This window comes from Phalacrocorax aristotelis, chromosome 22, assembly GCF_949628215.1.
Source record: "Phalacrocorax aristotelis chromosome 22, bGulAri2.1, whole genome shotgun sequence".
NCBI lineage: Eukaryota > Metazoa > Chordata > Aves > Suliformes > Phalacrocoracidae > Phalacrocorax > Phalacrocorax aristotelis.
In genome coordinates, this window is record NC_134297.1 from 89711 (window position 1) to 108925 (window position 19215).

Consider the following 19215-nt stretch of genomic DNA (forward strand, 5'->3'; position numbering starts at 1 on the left):
TTCATTTAAATCTATTTTCTCCCCATTTTTTTTTCTCCCATGCTCTTCTCTCTCACTATCACCTTCCCCACGTTCCACGTGACAGTCACACATGGATCCCATAGGTCACGTCTGTACTGTAGGAGTAATTTCCTCGGCATAGGGTGTGTTTGCAAGTGAAATCATTTGCATCTGTTGCTTTGGAACGGGCTCCCCCAACCCCTGCCATTCCCATGCCGTGTCTGAGGGCCAGGCTCACAGCCTGGGAGGCGTTTCCAGCCTACAGTTCCCCATGGCTGCACCCTGCAGACTGTCCCTCCAACCCGAGAGGTTCTGCAGCATCACCGCCACCGAGGAACTCGCGGTACCTTGCTTTGCACGGTACTTCTGCTTTGCTCATGGGGTAGTTGGGGCTGGGGGGGGGGGAGGTGGCATTTGTTGAAGGTCACAAGCTGGCTCAGACAGAGCCAGTCCCAAAGACGCCCTGCCGTGGAGAGCAGCACCCTCGTTGCTAGCCCTTAAAGGAAGTCCCTGATGCCGAGTGCTCCACCCTCCAGTTCTAGCTGAGTGAAAAACATCCTTCCTAACTTCTTTGTCTCCTGGGCACAGCAATACCTCACTTCTTGCCTCGTGCCACGGCCCCAGCAGCGCAGGGCCTCGGGACAGCCGAGCCGTACCGGACAGGGCTCGCTCGGTCCGTACTCCCGCCATGAGCCGGGGGACGCGAGGCACAGCACGAGCTCCCCATGCCCTCCCTCCGGCTTCGCTGCTCTCTGTCCTCTCACTTTTGGGAGAAGGGGTGCCCAGAGGCTGGTGCATCGGGTGGGCATGCGCAGGTGCGCACAGCCGTCCTCAGGGCAGGGGAGGGCGGCCACATCCTAGGGGCAGCGGGTTCCCTGTCAGTCGGGATCACCAGAATAATGCCGTCTCCTTCTTCACCAGCCCAGGTCTCATCAGACTCCTTGCTGGTACGGAGGCTTTGGTGCTGCTGTGCCCAGACCAGAGGAAGATGGGCACGGCGCTTGTCAAACTGCCTCAGCTCCTCACAGAGGGAAAGTTTGGTGCCAACATGCCAGCCGTGGTGGCCCCCGTCTTGCTGACCCAGCCTGGGGTTTTCACACCATGAATCTGCTGCTGCGACATTACTGGGACAAAATGCCGATTTCCCTGAGCAGAGAAAAACTTGATTTCCCATCTTTATTACGGCCAAGACGAGCACTGCAGGAAGGTGTCTAATCACTGTGTGTTGGACAGCAGACCAGCCTCTGCTAGCTAGTGCCCTTCCCTAGGCGTGCAGAGAGGCCACTGAGGCTGTGACTTCCCGTGCAAGCCACTGCACGCCCCCCGCCGAGCCAAGGTGAGGGGCGAAGCAGCAGGAGAAGGAGCAGAAGACGTCCACATGTCACTGCTGTTAAAACAGCGAGGACGACCCCCGAGGCAGAGGGCAACGGTCGTGCAGACTGGACACACGCGTTTCATCTCAGGTGTCTTCAAAGTCTTGCACAGCTCCAGAGAGCTGCCTGGATCAGGGGAGATTTCTAGTAAGGAGGTCCCTTAGTGCAGAGCTTTCCAAACCGTTTCGGACCGCCTGGGACGAGGCCAGCCATGGGCAAGAGCCCTGGAGGTTTCCAGGGAAGACCTATAGACATTCTGGATCTTCTCTGGTACAGACCAAAGGAACGCAGATTCTTCAGACTGTACTTGAAAAATCAACTTACAGCACTAAAAAAAAAAAAAAAAAAAAAGAAAAAAAAAAGATGATAAAGCTAGATGCTAATCTCTAACTCAGGTCACTCTACGCCTGTACGCCTGGAGCTCATTTGCCTTGCAAATACTTTATTGTTACATGCTGAGTCCCTCCCTACTCGCTTAAATTACTAACTCCACCCCAAAAGAAGAACTTTTGCTGAAACTGCTGGAGGAAAGACGGATCTTGCCCCTGAAACCATGGGGCCTGTCAGCTACTCATCAGAGACCTATGACTTGGTGAGTCGGGCCTGGCTTTGCTTGTTTGAGGGGATAACAGGGAGAGCAGGGAGAGCTGGGGTGAACTGAGAGACCTCTGCTTTCTAGCTGTCCATCTTCTCACCCTCCTGGTGGCAGAGGGAGAGCTTGAGCGATTTCTTACGATGGCACCATCAGCCCTCGCATCCCTTCAGTCCAGACTTGCCTGATGAGGGGCTGCGCGCGACAGCGCTGCGCTTGCAGAGGGCCAGCGAAACGGGGCCACGGCCGTTGTGATCCAGGGTTGCCACGCATTCCCTTGGGGACAGGTGCCTAACTCCTGGGACCTCGCGCACCAGCGCTCCGGTGAGCGCCGAGCCCAAGTGCCGTCCTTGCGTGGGGACCGAGACCACGGTCGGTGCCGAAGGGCCGGCAGCTCGCTGGCAGAGCCGGGCTGGTGCAGCGCCGTCCCATGCTGCCGGCCTGCCTGGGTCTCTGCTCCCTGCTGCCCTGCTCTCTGCGCAAGCATTGACAGTGTGGGCGTGAAACACTCGTCCCGAGTCGGGTGCCTTTTGCACCAGCCTTCGTGGCATAAATGACTGTGCACACAGCATGCAAAGCCCTGGAAATCTTGTCAAGTGTCTTCACATAACAGGAATACCCAAGCGAACCCACTGCCGTCTCAGTGTGTGAAAACCCTTGCTACGGCTACACACGCTCCTACCCCGCTCGCCTTCTCCCCAAAGAGGCTGCCGTAGACTCTGCTGAAAGGGGAATAGGCAGTAGATTTACAAGAGGGGAATTTTAAAGAGGGGAAGATAAACTGCAAGTACTTCTTCTAATAGGGAGCGATGACACTGTGTGTTCTGCCCCATAGTTCTCTCCCCTGCGTTTGCAAGCGAAAGACAGCAGCTGCACCTTTTAGAGTATGTTGTGCTATCCACGGGGAAGTCCGCTGCAGCGCTATCATTAGCCTGGTTTTCAAAAGTTGCAGCTCAGAATGTATTTATTGATAGAGTAGCTCTCTGCAGCGGACCTGAGTTTTCGTTTACTTCCTCCAAAGAGAGTAACACTGGCTTTAATTTTCACCGATTCTTCCCTCCCTCCTTTGTCATGTACACCAGGGAAGAGAGGGGAGATGTGGGGGGCAAGCCCTACCCTCCTTTTTTTTTCTGATCCATCCAGTATAAAAATCCTTTGCGAATGGTGGTCGCTTCCTTTAGAACTTTTTTGCAGAAGGCGCTTCTCTCCCGAGCCCCTGTTGAAGCTCAGTGGCAGCGCTAAGGCACGCTGAGAGGTTAAAACCACTCTTAAACCTTTTTCATCCCCATGCTGGCTTGTTCCTCCAGCTGAACTCGCCATCAGAAATCTGTCCCACCACCAGAAAACCAGCAAAGTTGAAGCGTGCCGGCCGCCTGCCTGCAGCATGTCGTGCACTATAAGCAAGAGGCTGCTTGTGGCAAAACGGCATCATTTTTAACGGAGGCGGATTAGGCAGCACCGTATACAATATGTTCCAGTACCTTAGCTTATCCTTTTTACCTCTGTCGTGAATTATTTTAAGTCATGAAGGAGATCCCATGGGGGAGGGTGGGATCCCAGCTAACTTTGGACCTGAGCACGAACATCCAGGAGCCACAGCAAGAACAGTTTTACACCTTTTCGCAGACTTCCCATGGTTGGGAGTTTGTGACGCGCGTTTCCCACCTCTGCCTCCTGGGAACTCCGCAGGTTTGGCTCCCTCGCTGGAACAGGCCACGCATCTCACGTGAGCCACACCACATTTGCTTTGGTGGTGCCGCACGTTGCCTTATTTCTGCTCGGCGCTTGTAGCGGCGACCTACCCACAGAGATTTGCAAAAAAGGCCTCAGCGGTGTCCTGTCAAAGCGGCGGCACAAACCTTGCCCTGTGCGCTCACCAGAGAGGACCGCGTGGCCGATTGAGCAAGTGTGGAAGGAAACACAACGAGAACATTTGCACCGAAAGGATATTTATCTTGGTATCGCCCAACGGGTGCAGCGAGGGCTTCACCTAAACTTTGATACTGTATGGGACCACTTGTCTCCGTAACCTTGTGCAAAAGTCACGTGCCCAAAATGATAACCCTGTTTCTCCGTAGCAAGAAAGCTTTGCCCGCTTAACCTTCCTCAGCGGCAGACTAGAGAAACAAAAACAGAGTTGCAGGAAGACGGCTGAGACCTCTGCCAGGTCCCCTGAGGTGCTGCGGGACGGTTTTCATTGTAATGGGACCGAGGTAACTGGAGAGCCATGGGGGCACCCGCGCTACAGTGACGGAGCTTTTCCACAGGCTTTGCTCTTATTCATGGGTTTCCCTAGTTCAGCACCAGGAGAGGGGATGAGCAGAAGCTCCGTCAGTCTCTTGCACTGATGTGGGCAATTTCAGTTTTAAGGCTTTGGGAATGAAAGGTGCCTCTCCCGGCCCGGGCATGGGCATGGGCTAGAAGGGAATGACTCGCCTGGATAATCCCTAGTAGTGCGCACACTCTCTGCAGCCAAATGTTTTGATCGCTGGCAGTTGTGGGGAACTGAGAAAAGCAGCTGACACGCAGAGACCGGAATAACTCTGCGATGTGGTTTAGAGGGGAAAAGGGATCCCTGAAAGAAAAGCACAGAGGAAGGGGCTCCCGAGGCGTGCACTTGACTGCTCAGTTTCAGAAAAAAGGCGCTACTTCATCACACTCCCCCCCCCTCCCCCAAATCTGCCTGCAGTGGTATCGCAGGAGACCCGCACAAAGGTCCCCCTGCACGTGCACTGTAGACTTCTCCTGTCCCAGATCAGGCAGCCACCCGCCTCCAGTCATAGAGATGGGAATTGCAGCAGAGTCCCCAAAAGCCTCAGCTTGTCACATTCAGTGCATCTCCCCGAGCTCTGGTCCCTGCCTTTCCTGTTTCAGCCCGGACTCTGACCTTTCGTCCTCTTTTATTTGTCTCCAACTCATCTCTGTCCCATCCCACCCACACTCATTGCTCTGCTCAGAGATGCACATGAGAGGATGCCTCAGACACAGCTCAGCACACGCTTCCCCTGCCCGGGGCGAGTGGCTTACAGTAAAAACCCTACCTGCCATCTTATCAGCAATCAGATGGTGTCTGATAGCGGCACTCAGCCTCCACACCTCCGGCTCCGGCTCCGAATGCGAGGTGATGCTGGAAACCTCAGCAGCCAAACACTCTGCAGGCTGCCCATCTGCTGTCGTCGGTGGCACTGGCGTGGCTCCAGGCAGTGCTCCAACACTCCGGCCAGCAAACCTGGCCATTTCCCATCATTTCCTTTTTTCCTCTAAAGCTGGAACCTTCCAACCTCTCCCCAGTGAAGTTACCCATTCCAACACGTGTTCTCTTCGGGGTTTTCAGCACACTCGCCTGCATGTCCTGTGCAGCCCGGTTTGGTTGCTGTACCAAATTGCAAAGGTTTTTGCTTTGGTTTGGGGAGTTTCTGGGGGAGATCCAAGGATCTGGCCCCGGCCAACACATCACAGTTTTCCACGCGTAACTCCTGACACGGGGTCCAGGTACGGACTAGGCGGGAAATATTTTCAAGCCAGGGAGGAGACAAACTGGGAGGGATTTCTAAAGGCTTCTGTCTTTAGCAGCAAACTCCAGCCTCCAGAATCATACCCTGAACTGGAAAAATAATTGCTCCCTGGGAAGATGAACGTGTCTCACCAAAGGCTTGCAGCCCCACCATTATGTTAGGGGAAGAGAGCCATGTGTGTTTGAGGTTTTGGGCAGGGAGGAGGACCCTCGGTCCCCAAGGGGACCAGCTGTCGCCCGTTAGGGAGGAAGCACTGTGGCATCACAGCACAGCGGCGGCACCTCTGGGTGTAGAGCCAGCGGGTAACTTGGGGCAGACCAAAGTCTATCTGGCGCGACGCCCTTTCTGGCAGTAGCCGAAGGTAGAGGCCCAGGGAAGAGGGCAAGAGCTGGGCTTGTATTCCACACTGCCCCAAGGGCTCGCTCACCTTCCTACTGTCCACGGCTCGGGGAGTGCCTGAGCCAGCTGCCTGCTCCGCGCATTTGGTAATGCTCCGTAGACTTCTTCCCCATCCTCACACCCAGGCTCCCCTTGGAGCCACGCAGATGGTTTCAACGGCGCAGCCATTCAGGACAAGCGCCGCTGCTGCTGCGATGTCACCTCTTTACCCCGGTCACGTGCGGAGGCACCCAGCGCGTCACCCGGGGAAGGCTGCCCGAGAGAGAAGAAACATAAATCACTCATCTCTAGCTACGCACAACGCAGGGCTCGAGGCTGGTCACGGTCATTTGGCTTAGCAGCGGGGGAGGGGGGAGAGAGCAAAAACCCCCCAAATCAGCTCTAAAACTGCTTAAAGGAGGGCTAGTATTTTTAGATGGGAACTTTGGCTGACAAGGGAAGGAGCAGCAGGTGCAAACAGCTACAGCTGGCAGTGAAAGGTATGAAAGCAGTGAGCGGAGACTTCCGCTGTGGTTGGCACTGAAGTCTCGGCACCGGTCTCCCGAGAGGGTGTGGGTGGGGGAGCTCAGGGTAACTGCTGCCATGCTCTTCCCAGTTGTCACTAATTTCTCAGCTTGCCGCAAGCCTCCTGTGCCGCTCTCTTTTTCTGCCCATCTGCATCCGAGCCCTTTGCTTTTGGGACCGTCCAGCTCCTGCGAGGTGCCCGAGGCCAGCCAGAGCGCGCCCGCTGCCCGGGGACCTGGTCCCAAGCACGACTGCCGCTTTCCGGCACTCGGGGCTTGCGCGCGGTCTCAGCCCGGATACGGGCTGCTCACCTGGCGAGGGGCTACAGCATGCCAAGTGCGAATCACATCTGCGGTGGCTCTTTTGCACTTTCCTTACCAGGTACCAGCCCAGGGGCCGAGTGGTGTTTTCAGATTCCCTTTCCTGCTCTGGCTGCAGTTAGTTCAGAACTGCAAGGGTTACTAACGGAACAGATTTTTCTCTCTCCGCATCCAGCCCCATAGTTATGGCACCATGGCACCTCAGAGCCGTTCCTCCAGTCGTGTTTGAACAGTGGCCCCGCTCCTTCCCCCGAGTGCATGGAAAGCAATCCCCAGCACGGCTGCTGCTGTCCCCACCTCCCCTCGCTCTGCCCCAGGCAGCCCCGAGGAGGAGAGGCAGAAGGGGACAGAGTCAGTGCACATAGCTCGAGGTAGAGGTGTGCTCTGCGGTGAATCCCACCACCTTCGTACCTGACAGCAGGCAGGACAGGGACAGCCGGTGTCAGAAACGGGTGGAAAGATTGGGAAAGCTAGCAGAAGAGGGTTCCGTGCTGCGTGAGAAAGAAAAAAAAACCAAACAAAACCAGCAGGTAACTCAGCAAAAACCAGAATATGAAACCGGTCATCCCTCTGGACACCAGAACATCCCCAAATACGCTAGCGAACGGTTACAGACTGAGCAGCCCTCGCTATCAGAGATCAGAACAACCCTCTCCGTGTGCTGCTGCACCTCCTGGGACCCGGCACCAGCGGGGCCTCCCAGGTCGGCAGGCTGCAGCCAGGCAGCACCTCCTCCTGACGCAGGCAGGCTGCAGGGCGTGGGGGTGCTCTGCTCCAGGTCTGCCAGGTGCGCCTGAGGGGCTGGGTTCTCGTGTTCAGAAACGCCCCTCCGGTAACCAGACTCTCTCTCTTCCCCAGAGCCAGGTGGAGCTGAGCGGTTACTATGAAGCAGAGAACAGCACCCCTTCTTTGGAGGGCTACTTTTGCTTCAACCCAGCCTCCTCTGTGGTTGGCAACCAGAGCAACGCCTTCAGAAAGGTCTTCATGCCCCTCATCTATCTGCTGATGTTTGTGCTGGGGACTGTGGGCAATGCCCTGGTCCTGGTCATTTTAGAGAGGTTCAAGCGGTCTCGCACTACCACGGAGAACTTCCTCTTCCACCTCACCCTGGCCAACCTGGTGCTGTTGTTCACCTTCCCCTTCAGCGTGGTGGAGAGCTTGGCCGGGTGGGTATTCGGGAAGTTCCTCTGCAAGATCCTCAGTGCTGTCCACAAGGTCAATTTCTACTGCAGTAGCATGCTGCTGGGGTGCATCGCGGTGGACCGCTACCTGGCCATCGTCTACGCAATCCACACCTACCGCAAACGCAGAACTCGCTCCATCCACCTCACCTGCATGGCCGTCTGGCTCTGCTCACTGCTGCTGACCTTACCCGATCTCATCTTCATGGAAGTCTGGACAGACGACAGCAACCGCAGCATCTGCTATTTTCCAGAGGTTGGGATCGACGGCAACAACGCCTGGCTGGCGACCCGCTTCCTCTACCACACCGTGGCCTTCTTTGTGCCCCTCCTGGTCATGTGTTACTGCTACACAGCCATCGTCCGGGCTCTGTGTCAGTCCCAGCGCCTGCAGAGGCAAAAGGCTGTCCGCGTGGCCATCCTGGTCACAGGCGTCTTCCTGCTCTGCTGGAGCCCGTACCACATCGTCATCTTCCTGAACACGCTTACCAAGCTGGAAGCCTTCACCAAGAACTGCCTCCTGGAAGACCAGCTGGACACAGCCATCATGGTGACAGAGGCCATCGGCTTCACACACTGCTGTCTCAATCCCATCCTCTACGCCTTCATCGGAGTCAAGTTCCGTAACGACTTCTTCCGGATCCTGCAGGAGCTCGGCTGCATAAGCCAGGAGACCCTGCAGGAGATCCTGGAGGTGACGAGGAAGGGCAGCGGGATCGAGTCTGACAACACCACCTCTATCTCTACTTTCTAGCCGGGAAAGGCAGCCTGCAGGGCACAACCGTCCTGGGGCTTGCCTTCCCAGTGGCACGTGTGCTGTGGCCTCAGTCCCAAGTTTCACAAGCATCCCCACCACTTTCTTCACTCCTCAGGAAATCGAGGCCCAATAGCCACCAAACACCCAAATCCCACCAGATCTCTTCCCTGGCTCTTTCTGGTTCTCACACCTGCAGAAATCTGTCCGGCGGTTGATGGCGGACACTGGCTGGCCAACGGTCACTCTGGCAGGGCCGGATGAACCCGAGCGGGTTGCACCCAACGGTTCCACGTCTCCCTCGAAAACCGGAGCGCAGGCATCCTGTGCACGGAGCCAGGCACGAGATCGAGGTGCCGGGGGGCAGGGAAAGAAGCGCAGCCAAGTAAACGTGGAGTTGTGTCAGTGAGCAAGGACTGGGGGCAAAAGCTAAGCAGGTCTCTGTTTCACTGGCTCAGGCTGGTGGAGGCAGGCCTGAAGGAAGCAGCAGGACGCAATGGCCATGGCAGACAGAACGAGGCGCAGGTAGGACCAGCGGGGGATGCAGAGGTCGCTGCAATAGCATGGGCACGTGGTGCTGGACAGTCTCTGGCTGCAATATTGCTCCTCCTGCTGCCTGACATTCCCCCCTCCCCCGCCAGCCAGCCACGGCACATTGATTTTCCCAACTTGGCTCATGCCAGGAGGTCCTGCCACGGACTCAAAGATCTGACTGTCATGGATTCCTTTCCTGACATCGACTGCATGCTTTCCCGCTCACTTGACCTGTTTTATTGCTGTTAAGAGCTCCAGTGAGTGACTGCCGAACTGACCGCCTGACTACGCAAAAGCTTTCCTTTAAGGAAGAAAGCTGTCTGGAGAGATGGCTTCTATCTTGTGCCTGAGCACGGGGGAGACGAACTGTATGGCTTTGTGAGGCTGAAGGTGTAACTTTTGGGGTTTTTGCAGCTAGTTGTAAGGCACTTGGTGCGTTCTGAGAGCAAGGAGACCCACTGCCCCAGGGTAAGGAAAAGAGCTCGTTTGCATAATTTCTGTTCGTTTTTAGCGGGCTGAGAGGGAACGTAGCATTTTGCTTTGCACCGTACTTTCTGGTATTTTTGCTCCACCTGCATCTACGGGGCTTTCAGAGGTTTAGTGCATCCAGGTTTACACAGAACCAACCTGGGCGCTGATCTTGCCCTGAACCATGAGTATCCAGCAGCTGCTTAGATCGGGCTGCTCGACAACAATTTGGTCCAAAATAAGAGCGTCAGCTTTCGCCGTCACTAATAATTGCGCCGCAAGATGACGCGTGGGCAGCCCCAACAGACACGCAGCCTGCTGCTTCCTAGGAGGTCTTGTCGCAGGATAACATCGCAGCGGCCCGCACGCAGCGCTGCTCTGTGACATTTCTCTTGCTAGCTAAGCAGTGCTGTGGCCCTAACTCTGCGAGGGCCATACGTACCAGCTGTCACACGAGCACGGCCCTAATCACGAGCACACTTCAAAATCCGCTCTACCATTCGCCTCGCTTTTTAAGCAAAGTTGGAACAGCGTCAGTTCTGCTGCTGCAGCAAGAATTTTGTGCTAAACTCACTTCTGAAGTGCGACCCGCTAACAAAGAGCTCGGTTGCGGCTGAACTTCACTGTACCCAAGGGCCCTGCTAAAAAGACCAGTCATTATGGAAGGGGTCACGTTACACCAGTCCAGCTCAGGCAGAGATCTCAATAGCTCAATCTCAAACTGTGACTCGAGGAGAAAACTCCCCAAGCGTAAGGCTTTTTATACAAAAAGCAGTCCACCATTTCCTGCAGCGCTGCGTCTTCAAAGCTGAAACCTGCAGGTAATGGCGACTGTGGTTGTCCAAGCACGTACGCACAGCGGAGGAAGAGCGGCTCTCTGAAGCCTGCCCTCGCTACCTCCACGGTTGTACTGGTGAGCAAAGCTGTTGCAGGTGCATTGTGAACACCTCCCCAGCCCCAGTTCTGATGGGAACTGCGTTCCCACGCAAAAGCGTTACTGAAGAAATGAACAGTCAGGGTGTAACATTCGTACAGTGTTTGCAAGGTAAAAAGAAAATCTGCACACAAAACAGGGGCGGACAGATCACGCGTCTATCGTTACTATAGATTCTAGTACTGGCATGTTGGTAAACTTTTTAAAAGTTTTGACGCAAGCTGTAATAAACAAACAGTGAAATAAAATACCATCTTCTGATGTATAGTGCTTGCAAGCAGTTGTCTGCGGTCGTGCCACTCTTGCAAGGGAAACACATCAGAGAGCACTAAGAGGGTTGATGGCACCTTTCTGACAAGCGCTGCTGTTCGCAGCGCTCATCAGAGTACCTTGCTCAGATTTCCTTTCACCAGTGCAGCAGAAGGCTTTGCTGCGTTCAGAGTCCAGACCTGCATTAGCTCCTGCCTTCACAGAACCTCTTCTACCGACTGCAGCAGCTCCTTACCCAGTTTTACAGCAGCTGCTAACCTGAGTGGGAAGCTGCCCTCGTACCCCCGTCTGGCTCAGCCAGCCTGGGGAAGGCTCAGCTTGGAGCTGGCAGCCCCTTCCCCAAAGAGGGGACACCGCTCCTCCTGCAGCTGACACAGCCAGCCTGCTGAATGGAGAGGAGAAGAAAGCAAGAGGAACTCTCCCTCACCGCAGAGGAAGCTGGGCTTTCCACTCAGTGAAATCCTCCCCATCTCCCCAAGGTTCGCGTGGCCGTCATATGCCTTGGCCCAGAGTGGGCTCCCCCGCCAAGCGCTCACGCCACCAGAGCCACCCCCGGACGCTGCAGCCTCAGGCGGACCTTCAGGCTCCCCCGCGGAGCTCTGCTCGGCCCCAGCCCACCCCTGCAGAGGGAGGCAGACGGGCTCCGCTCCCGCCTCGGGCTGCCGGCAAGGGGGACTGAGGGCCAAGGGGAGCTCCGAGGCAGCTGCTGCAGGGAGCTGGTGCGCGGGCAAGGCCACGTCACCGCTGTCCACAGCGCAGGCTCGCGTGACCCTGGCCCCAGGCTATGCTCTGCAAACAAGGCTGGAGCAGACAGCTCAGCGAAAGCCCTGGTCCGCGCTGAAGGCAACCCCAAAGAAGGGGACGCAAAGACCCCCACAATAGCATGCTGCTCTGCACGTCCTACAGGGTGACTGAGTCTCCCAGGGGACAGAGCTGGGGTGTTTCAACAGAGCATCCTGCTGCACACGCACAGCCGTCACGGGGCAGCGGCAGGCAGCGGAGCGTGCACCGACCAGCACCAGCCAAGGAACGCATGAGCGAACGCGTGCCTGGGAGTGCTGCAGAGGAGGGGTTCTCCCCACGCCCTCGCACCCTTCCTAGCAGCTCTAGCACCCTCTGCCCCACTGTGACTCACGCGGTTTCATTCTGCGTATCAAGAAGCCGACCTACTTCTTCACCCCACTCTTCCAGAACCGAACAGGTGCTCGAGCACTTCAGTGTCTGTACCGCTGCCCGCTGTGTTGTCCTTATCTTTGAGCACAGGTGGCTCTGGACATGCGACACCACAGCCACCAAGGCCCACGAGCTTGTGTCCCGGGCAGCGCGCCACGTGCACTGCCCCAGCTCCGTACGCCAATGGCAGCACAGCCCTTTTCTCTCTCTCAGCCCCCAGAGCCGGCCCCTCGCCCCGCCACGGTCACAGCACGCTCTGCATTTGCTCTGGCCCCCCACGAGCACACAGCAGCTACAGCACACGCGCGCTTTCCCAGGCCACGAGATGCCCACAACAGCGAGGGGCTCCAGGCACCAACGGACAGCGTGGGCAGCGAGCCCCTGCTCTGGGCCACCGCTCTGTTCTGCCGGACACTTGAGGTGCTCAGGGTGGCCCTGCCTGGCTCCCGCCCACCCCCCCCAGCCCTGTGCACACCCCTTCACCTACCTGGGAGGACTGCCCTGTCCCGCATCCCGCGAAGGCCGTTCCCTGGTCCCAGCCCAGCTTCCACTGCCCATAGGCAGCAGCGCCGGATCGTTGCCGCTGCAGGCAGGGCACAGCCTCATGGCAGGGGCGCTCACAGGCTGCACCAAGCGCAGCCATCCCAGCTCCCACAGGGAGCTCTCAGCCGTCTCACCACGGGCAGGAGCGTCTCTTCAGGTAGAGGTGTGCAGCAACCGCCTCGAAATCACAGTCAATGGGACCTGCGGCGCTGGGAGCCTCACAGCTCAGGCGGCCAGCCCCTCTCCCTCACTCCCCCTGCCCGGGGGCCTGCAGCCCTCACGCCAGGCACCAGACGTGCTCAGGAACAGCCACGGGACCAGCAGCAGGGGAAAACAAGGCTGTTTGCCTCGTTACTCTCACTTGTTTGCAGCAGCTAGAAAAAGATGGTCCCTTTTAAGCCACGGTAGCTAGAGGATGGACTGGCAGGGCAGAGGGTGGGATAGAACAACCAGCAAGCCTGGAGTTAGGCAGCAAAATCCGCAATACCGTACCAAACCAGTCCGAACTGCGTGGTTGGGCCTCATTCGACACAGGGAGCTGGCACGCAAGCGGCTGAGGAGGGCCAAGCCGTCTACCCCACCGCAGCAAGCCCCGAATGGCTGACCCCACTACGTGAGGGGCTGCCCAGCTTTACAGGAAGAAAACTCCAGCTACAGCCAAGTCTCAGCGTGCCCGAGGCACAGGCGACTCCTGCAAGCCGGAAGAGCTCCTCCCCTCTCAAGCAGAGCCCCCACCTGACCAGAGTTATTTATAGTGGGGCCGGCTGAGCCCCTCTGATCAGCCCCAACCTGCTGCAGGTGATGCTGGCTGAGCTCCCGGGGGCTGGGCTGAGCACATCTGCCCACGGCCCGGCAGCAGAAAATCCCGCAGCCCACTGAAGACAGGCACAGGGTCAGGTTTTGAAATTCGTCTTTTTAATAAAAAGGCACCTATAAAACAGGTCAATACATTACAGGCAGCACAGATACCCAAAAACAAGCCTAAAAATTGTTTCAAATAAAAACCAATAAGATGTCTTCACATATTGTATTTATATATTTATATTTATATATATATTTATATAATGGTACAAAATGACTGGGGAAGTTTCTCCATGGGATGACAGAGAACAGGTCAGTCACCATTACCTCAACGTGAAAGCTAATTCCGGGTGTGTGATTATCTGACGTACTGAAAGATGTGGTTTCCCGGCGTTCGCTTCTGTGGAACTGGAAAAACATGGCGAAGTCACGGCTAAAACATGGGCAAGCCTTTGACTGTGATTAGGTGGAGTCAGTACACAGAACTCAAGCTGAGAAGCCGAGCAATAAACTACAAGACACGAGACTAGACACAGCTCACGGCAGTGGGCAACCGGCGGATGGCAAACCCTGCCCAGGTCTAACAAGGACTGGCTGTTCTTGAGCTTCCAGAGAAGCTCCTGCCATATTGCTGTTCACAGACGCCCTCGGGAGCGGTGCCGGGGGCAGAGGGGCGTTAGGCAGCCCTTCTCCCCGTTGTTCAGCCATCGCAGCGGTAAGGGTAGGGCTGGCTCCAGGGCGGTGGGATTCTGCGGAAGAGCGCCGACTGCTCCTCCAAAGTCCCCAGCTCGGACCTAGCATTGGGATTTCCCTTTTGTATCCAGGGCTGCTGAGGCAAAAGGCTTTGCTGCTTACTCAGTTGTCATCGAAGGACAGGTCTTCCTCCTGCCGCCAGGCAGAGATAGCATCACGCTGCCCTGCCCCTGCGGGCGGGCGGCGGCGACCTCCCTAGCGCCGCACCGCAGGGTGCCGCAGCCCACGGCCACCAGCTGACACAGGGACCGTGCGCTGCTGACAGAGCGAGGACCGCAAGCCCCCGGCAACTCCTCAGTCGGGCTGGGCGCAAGGGACAACAGGGAAGGTACGGACACGTGGAGATCTCGACCGGGCTACAACAACAGCTGTCTACAGACAAACAAAAAAACCTTCTGTATAGAAAATATTATGGCTTCAAATTGACCGGGACTAGCTGGTGGGTGATGGGCAAGGTTTGGGGCTGGCGTTGGTAGTTGGATGCTTATGAGAAACCACCAGCAGCCAACACCTGAAGTGCAGCCAAGAGAAGCCACAGCCTTTCAGGCAAGTCAAGCTTAGAAAGAGCTACATCTGTTTGAGCCACATCCTCCCACGTGAACCGCACACTCTGAAAGGATGGAGAATCCAACCAGCTAACATGTCAGGTCCAAAGCACGCTTCGTTAGCCTGGGCTGACGATTATTCCTCTGCTCCGACTGCCAAGGCAGGGACGAGCGCTTCTCTGCCATCTCTGAAAATGCTGCTCACTCACATCGTACCCAACAAAACCACACAAAGCAGGAGTCCAGAGCAAAATCCTTCCTCGAATCCAGACCCATGCTTCCCACCCAGTACCGCTCGCTACAGAACGCCCCAAGGCTTCAAGGTATTCCTAACCGGACTTTGTGGCTCCATCTTCTCACAGATCGGATCAGGACAGCCGCTGGGCTGACGTTTCAGCACCCGCCGGCCTTTCCGAACAGCTTGCAACGCGATAAAAAGCGTTGCCGTTCGCTCGCTGCTGGACAATCTCCCTTTCCGAAAGCCCCCTCCTCCCTGCGGTAGCGAGTAGGGAAAGGCGAGCTCTGTTACAAGAGAGGTAGTACGCCAAGTCTGGCTCTGCAGAGAAAATCCTCCAACCGGTGTTCCCCTGGCAATCGCGTGCCCCGAGTTCACCGTCGGATACCCATAGGGTACACCACGCTGGAACGCGGTCCCCACGGGGGTCCGGAGATACCGCGGTGCGTGCAGAAGCACACGCGTGTCACCCCACAGCCCCCTCTGTGAGCAAACGCGGGAAAGACCACCGGTGCCACGTGCAGGAAGACCTTACGGAGTGGAGGATGGGGAGGGTGGAGCGCATCCAGAAAAGCCGGAGTTGTTCGACTGGCACGCTCCCGCCAGCCTAGGAACGGGGTGCTGCGACGCAACCTCGGCCTCTTCTGTCTGAAGCACGGGATGGCCGTGCTGCTGACGCCGCGCAAGACAACTCGTACGCCGAGATGGAGCGTCACACACAGGGACAGGTCGTCTTCAACGGCTGGACCTCTATTGTGCAGTAGGGCAGGGCTGCTGCCGGGAGCTCAGGGCGAGACGGAGCTAAGGCTGCCTATGAAACTCCAGAGGAGGAGGACCGACAAGCACGAGGAAGACCTGGGAGAGCATTCAACGGCAGAGGTAGAGGGGGCGTGGTGCAGTCGCGGAGGGCGATGGATGGGTAAAGAACTGGTGTAGGAAGGCTGCAGAAGAGCAGGGTTCCCAGCTAGCCTCTCCCAGAAGCACGGGAACACATCGCCTCGCTCATCTCGGAGCCTGCCTATCCCTAGGCACCTCACCGCCCTGCCCAAGGCGGGGGGACAGTGCGAACGGAGAAGAAGGGACTAGAGGTGACACGGCCGGTCGAGACCTTTGGGTCCAGCATATTATTGTCTGCCAAGCCCAGATCCTCGCTGCTACTCCAGCCGAGGGGCCGGCGTCCTCCCCGTCCCAGCCACGGCAGCTCCGCCACGGAGCGGTGACGCGGCCTCCTCCCTGGCGGATGAGCACTGCTCCGGCAATGTTTCACCGGGGGCCACAGCTCTGACCTCCCCGACGGTCCTCAGTCGTCGGTTGTGTTGGTGTACTCGGCACAGCCTCCACAGGGGCCTAAGATCTGCGTGAAACTACACACCCCGCACATGCAAACCGTTCAGACGCGTGAACAACACAGGTTTGACACAGAGTCACTCTACAATGGGATCTCTCAATGCCCTGTGCACCCTGGGGGATCCTCCTGCCTCTCCCAGGGAGAGTTTTCAATCCTTGTACACTGTTGCCTTTAGCATGTTCCTTGTTTCGGGTTTTTTTTTTTTTTTTTTAAAACATGTTTTGAGGCTTCTATTAAAACACAGAAATACAGAACAATTAAAAACCAGCACAAATTTTGCCTTTCCCAGCGACCTATTTACAGCTAGTTCCAAAAACCCTCTTGCACATTTTGGTTGCTTAAAAGGAAAAAAAAAAAAAAAAAGAAAACAAGAAAGAGGAAAAAAAAAAGGAAAAAAGAGAGAGATAAAAAAAGGGAAAGAAAAACACTTGACGGAGGAAAACCATAAATGAAAACTTTACAGACTGCCACAGGGTCTGGATGCCCTTGGTCACCACGCAGCATCCCAAGTAACAGCCCCACTCTCCCAGCCCCTCCACCCTCCCCTTCCCCAAAAAAGAAAGGAAAAAGAAACCCAATTCACATCAAGTTTACTGCACATCTGGTTTTCTGTGTAGAGGCGAATCCGATACGAAAAGCATCCCACGTGGTGTCCTCCACCGGCGTCGGCCCCCAACCCTCCCCCGAAGAAAAGGCTGAAAAAGGTTTGTACAGGCAGCCCCGTCCCCTCCCCACCCCTGAGCGGCAGCCGGGGTTAGAAGGGCAGGTTCGCCATGTTCCCCGGCCCGGGGATGTAACTCATCTGGCTGTCCAGGGAGACACTCCTCTGCCTCATCTGGTGTGTGACCATGAGGTTCTGCTGAGGCGGGGGCCCCATGAGAGAGCCCTGAGGTGACATCATGTGTCCCGTCTGAGCGTACATCTCCCCCGAGACAGACATGCTCCTCTGCTTGGCCTGCATCAGCATGAAATTCTGCTGGGCCATCAGGCTCTGCTGCGGAGACATCATGCCCTGGTGCATGCTGTTGCCCATCATGCCTTGCTGGGGCGGTATGCCTGTCCTGCCCAGCATGGGCACTTGTCCGGGATGGCACATGGGCATGCCGAGTCCCCTCTGCACGCCCTGCTGCCCGGGGAGGCTGGGGGCGTTCATGCCTGGCCGCACCGGGGGCTGCTCAGCCATCATGTTCTGCAGGTTCATGAGGTGGAGGTTGGAAGGCTGCGATTTGGGCGCTTGGCTGTCGCTCTTGGGGAAATACTGCAAGGTGCTGCTTGGCTTCTCTGACGGGATGATCCTGGACAGGTCAAACTCGGGGATACCCGTGGGCGTGGGGCGGATGACCTCGCTGAGCTCGGGGTCGTTCAGCACCGACGCCACCCCAGGAAGCACGGGCGGGTAGGGCTCACCGATCCGAGGAGGGATGTTCTTGCCCATCATGTGCTGCTGAGGGGGCATCTGGCTGGGCTGCTGGGAGGGAAGGTCCTCAGGCGGCAAGGGCATCCCCGGCGGGTAATGCTGCTGCATCCCAGGGCCGCCTCCCCCGCCGGGGGCCATGGGCATGCCTCCGGCAGGAGACGGCATGGCGTTGTGGGGCTGCTGCATGCGGGGGAACACGAGCTGGTTGGAAGGAATCATCTGCGAACTGTTGGGCACGGGGCCGCACTGCTGGTTCAACGAGTCCTGGGGCCCCGGGGGCAGCATCATGGGGTTCTGGGGGGGCACGCCCGCCCCCGGTGCACTCGGGTGCATAGGAATGTTGGAGCCCAGAGGGTTCGGGGAGGACATCATGGACGTGGGGGGCGGTTCGTGGGAGAGGGGCTGCTGACCAGGCAGGTTCATTCCCATGGGACTCTGAGAGGATCCAGGCCCCACGGAGTTCAAGTGCAGTTGATTCGGCTGACTCCCCGTCACACCTAAGGAGGGCGAACAGAGAGAAGAGTTAACTCTGCCCACAGCCCTCTCAGGGCTGCAAAATCCACACCCTGGAAGCCTGCCGAGCGCTCCAGCTCCGAAAGCCCTGAGCACGGAGCGTGATGCTCAGTAAGCAGCCGCAAGGTGGGCTTGCAAAGAACCGACGTCAGGAAAAAGTGCCCCCGACTCGGGCTCCCCAAGCCCGCAAGCAAGAGAGCGCTATTCCAGCTTCATCCGGTCCCTCGCTAGATTGTAGTTCCTTACTGCCCTCCGATTTTAGAGTCCCGGCCGGCTCTGCGTGTTGGGACATCCCTAGACCATGGTCTCGGCAGGGCTCTCAGCTGCCTGGAAGGCACCGAGGAGCGACTCTTCACCGCTGCCTGCCTGCAGGGTTAGCCACCCGGCAAGCTCCTGTGACCACATGGCCTCAGCGGCGAGGAGAAAAAATAAGGCAGAAGAGTCGGCAGCCCCACACAGGTGCCGTCCGGGAGGGAGGACCATGCTCATCAGTACAGCAGAGCGATCAGTGCCTGCGGAGGGGTTCGGGTTAGGAGGGAGCCAATGCATTTGCATGCCTGCGGTCAACCTAAGCGACTACTCAGCAGAGAGAGAGTCAAAAAGTTGGTTTTTCATTTTGAAAACTGCCAAAAATATTTATCAGACACCTTTAAACCCCTAAATCGAGTGGTACAGCATGCTGGAATTCCCCTCCGGGCTGGTCACCAAGTGACGATAACACTCATTTGCCTAGCTGTCCTGATCAGTGCCACCAGCTAGCAGAGCATGTCTGCTGTCGCCCACAGAAATCAGCACTATGCTACAACACGGCCTTGCCGGTGCAGGCACCTGGGCTCCACTCAAAGCAGCAGACTGCCAAACCCTGTTCAGTGTCCCCATCCCGCTGCACGAGAACGCAAGGGATCCGAGCAGCAGACCTCTGCTTGCAAGTCCTGGGCCTGAGACAACCCCAGAAGCCATGAAAACACAGGGCCAACACGTCCGCACAGGGTAGAGATAGTTCTGAAAACTTCCAGAGCTCACGCAAGAAGGGTGCCTCAAAT

General features: G+C 57.0%; 2 protein-coding genes across 7 annotated transcripts in view; one reads left to right on the plus strand and one right to left on the minus strand.

The window, feature by feature from the left end:
• Nucleotides 1–1774: 1774 nt before the first annotated feature.
• Nucleotides 1775–10976, plus strand: CXCR5 (C-X-C motif chemokine receptor 5; the record flags this gene model as incomplete). The annotated part of the gene is given in 4 exon segments (XM_075116407.1): nt 1775–1843; nt 1845–1874; nt 1876–1965; nt 7562–10976. Coding segments are annotated over 4 exon segments (1266 nt in total), but the record flags the coding sequence as incomplete, so codon positions are not given.
• A 2477-nt stretch (nt 10977–13453) lies between these two features.
• BCL9L (BCL9 like) overlaps nt 13454–19215 on the minus strand; it is an 80226-nt gene continuing 74464 nt past the window's right edge. For all 6 annotated transcript variants that reach the window (XM_075116168.1, XM_075116169.1, XM_075116170.1 and 3 more), the window contains one exon: nt 13454–18156. In XM_075116168.1, coding sequence (XP_074972269.1) covers nt 16997–18156 — 1160 coding nt within the window. In that variant the 3' untranslated portion in view covers nt 13454–16996. The remainder of the gene's footprint in view (nt 18157–19215) is intronic.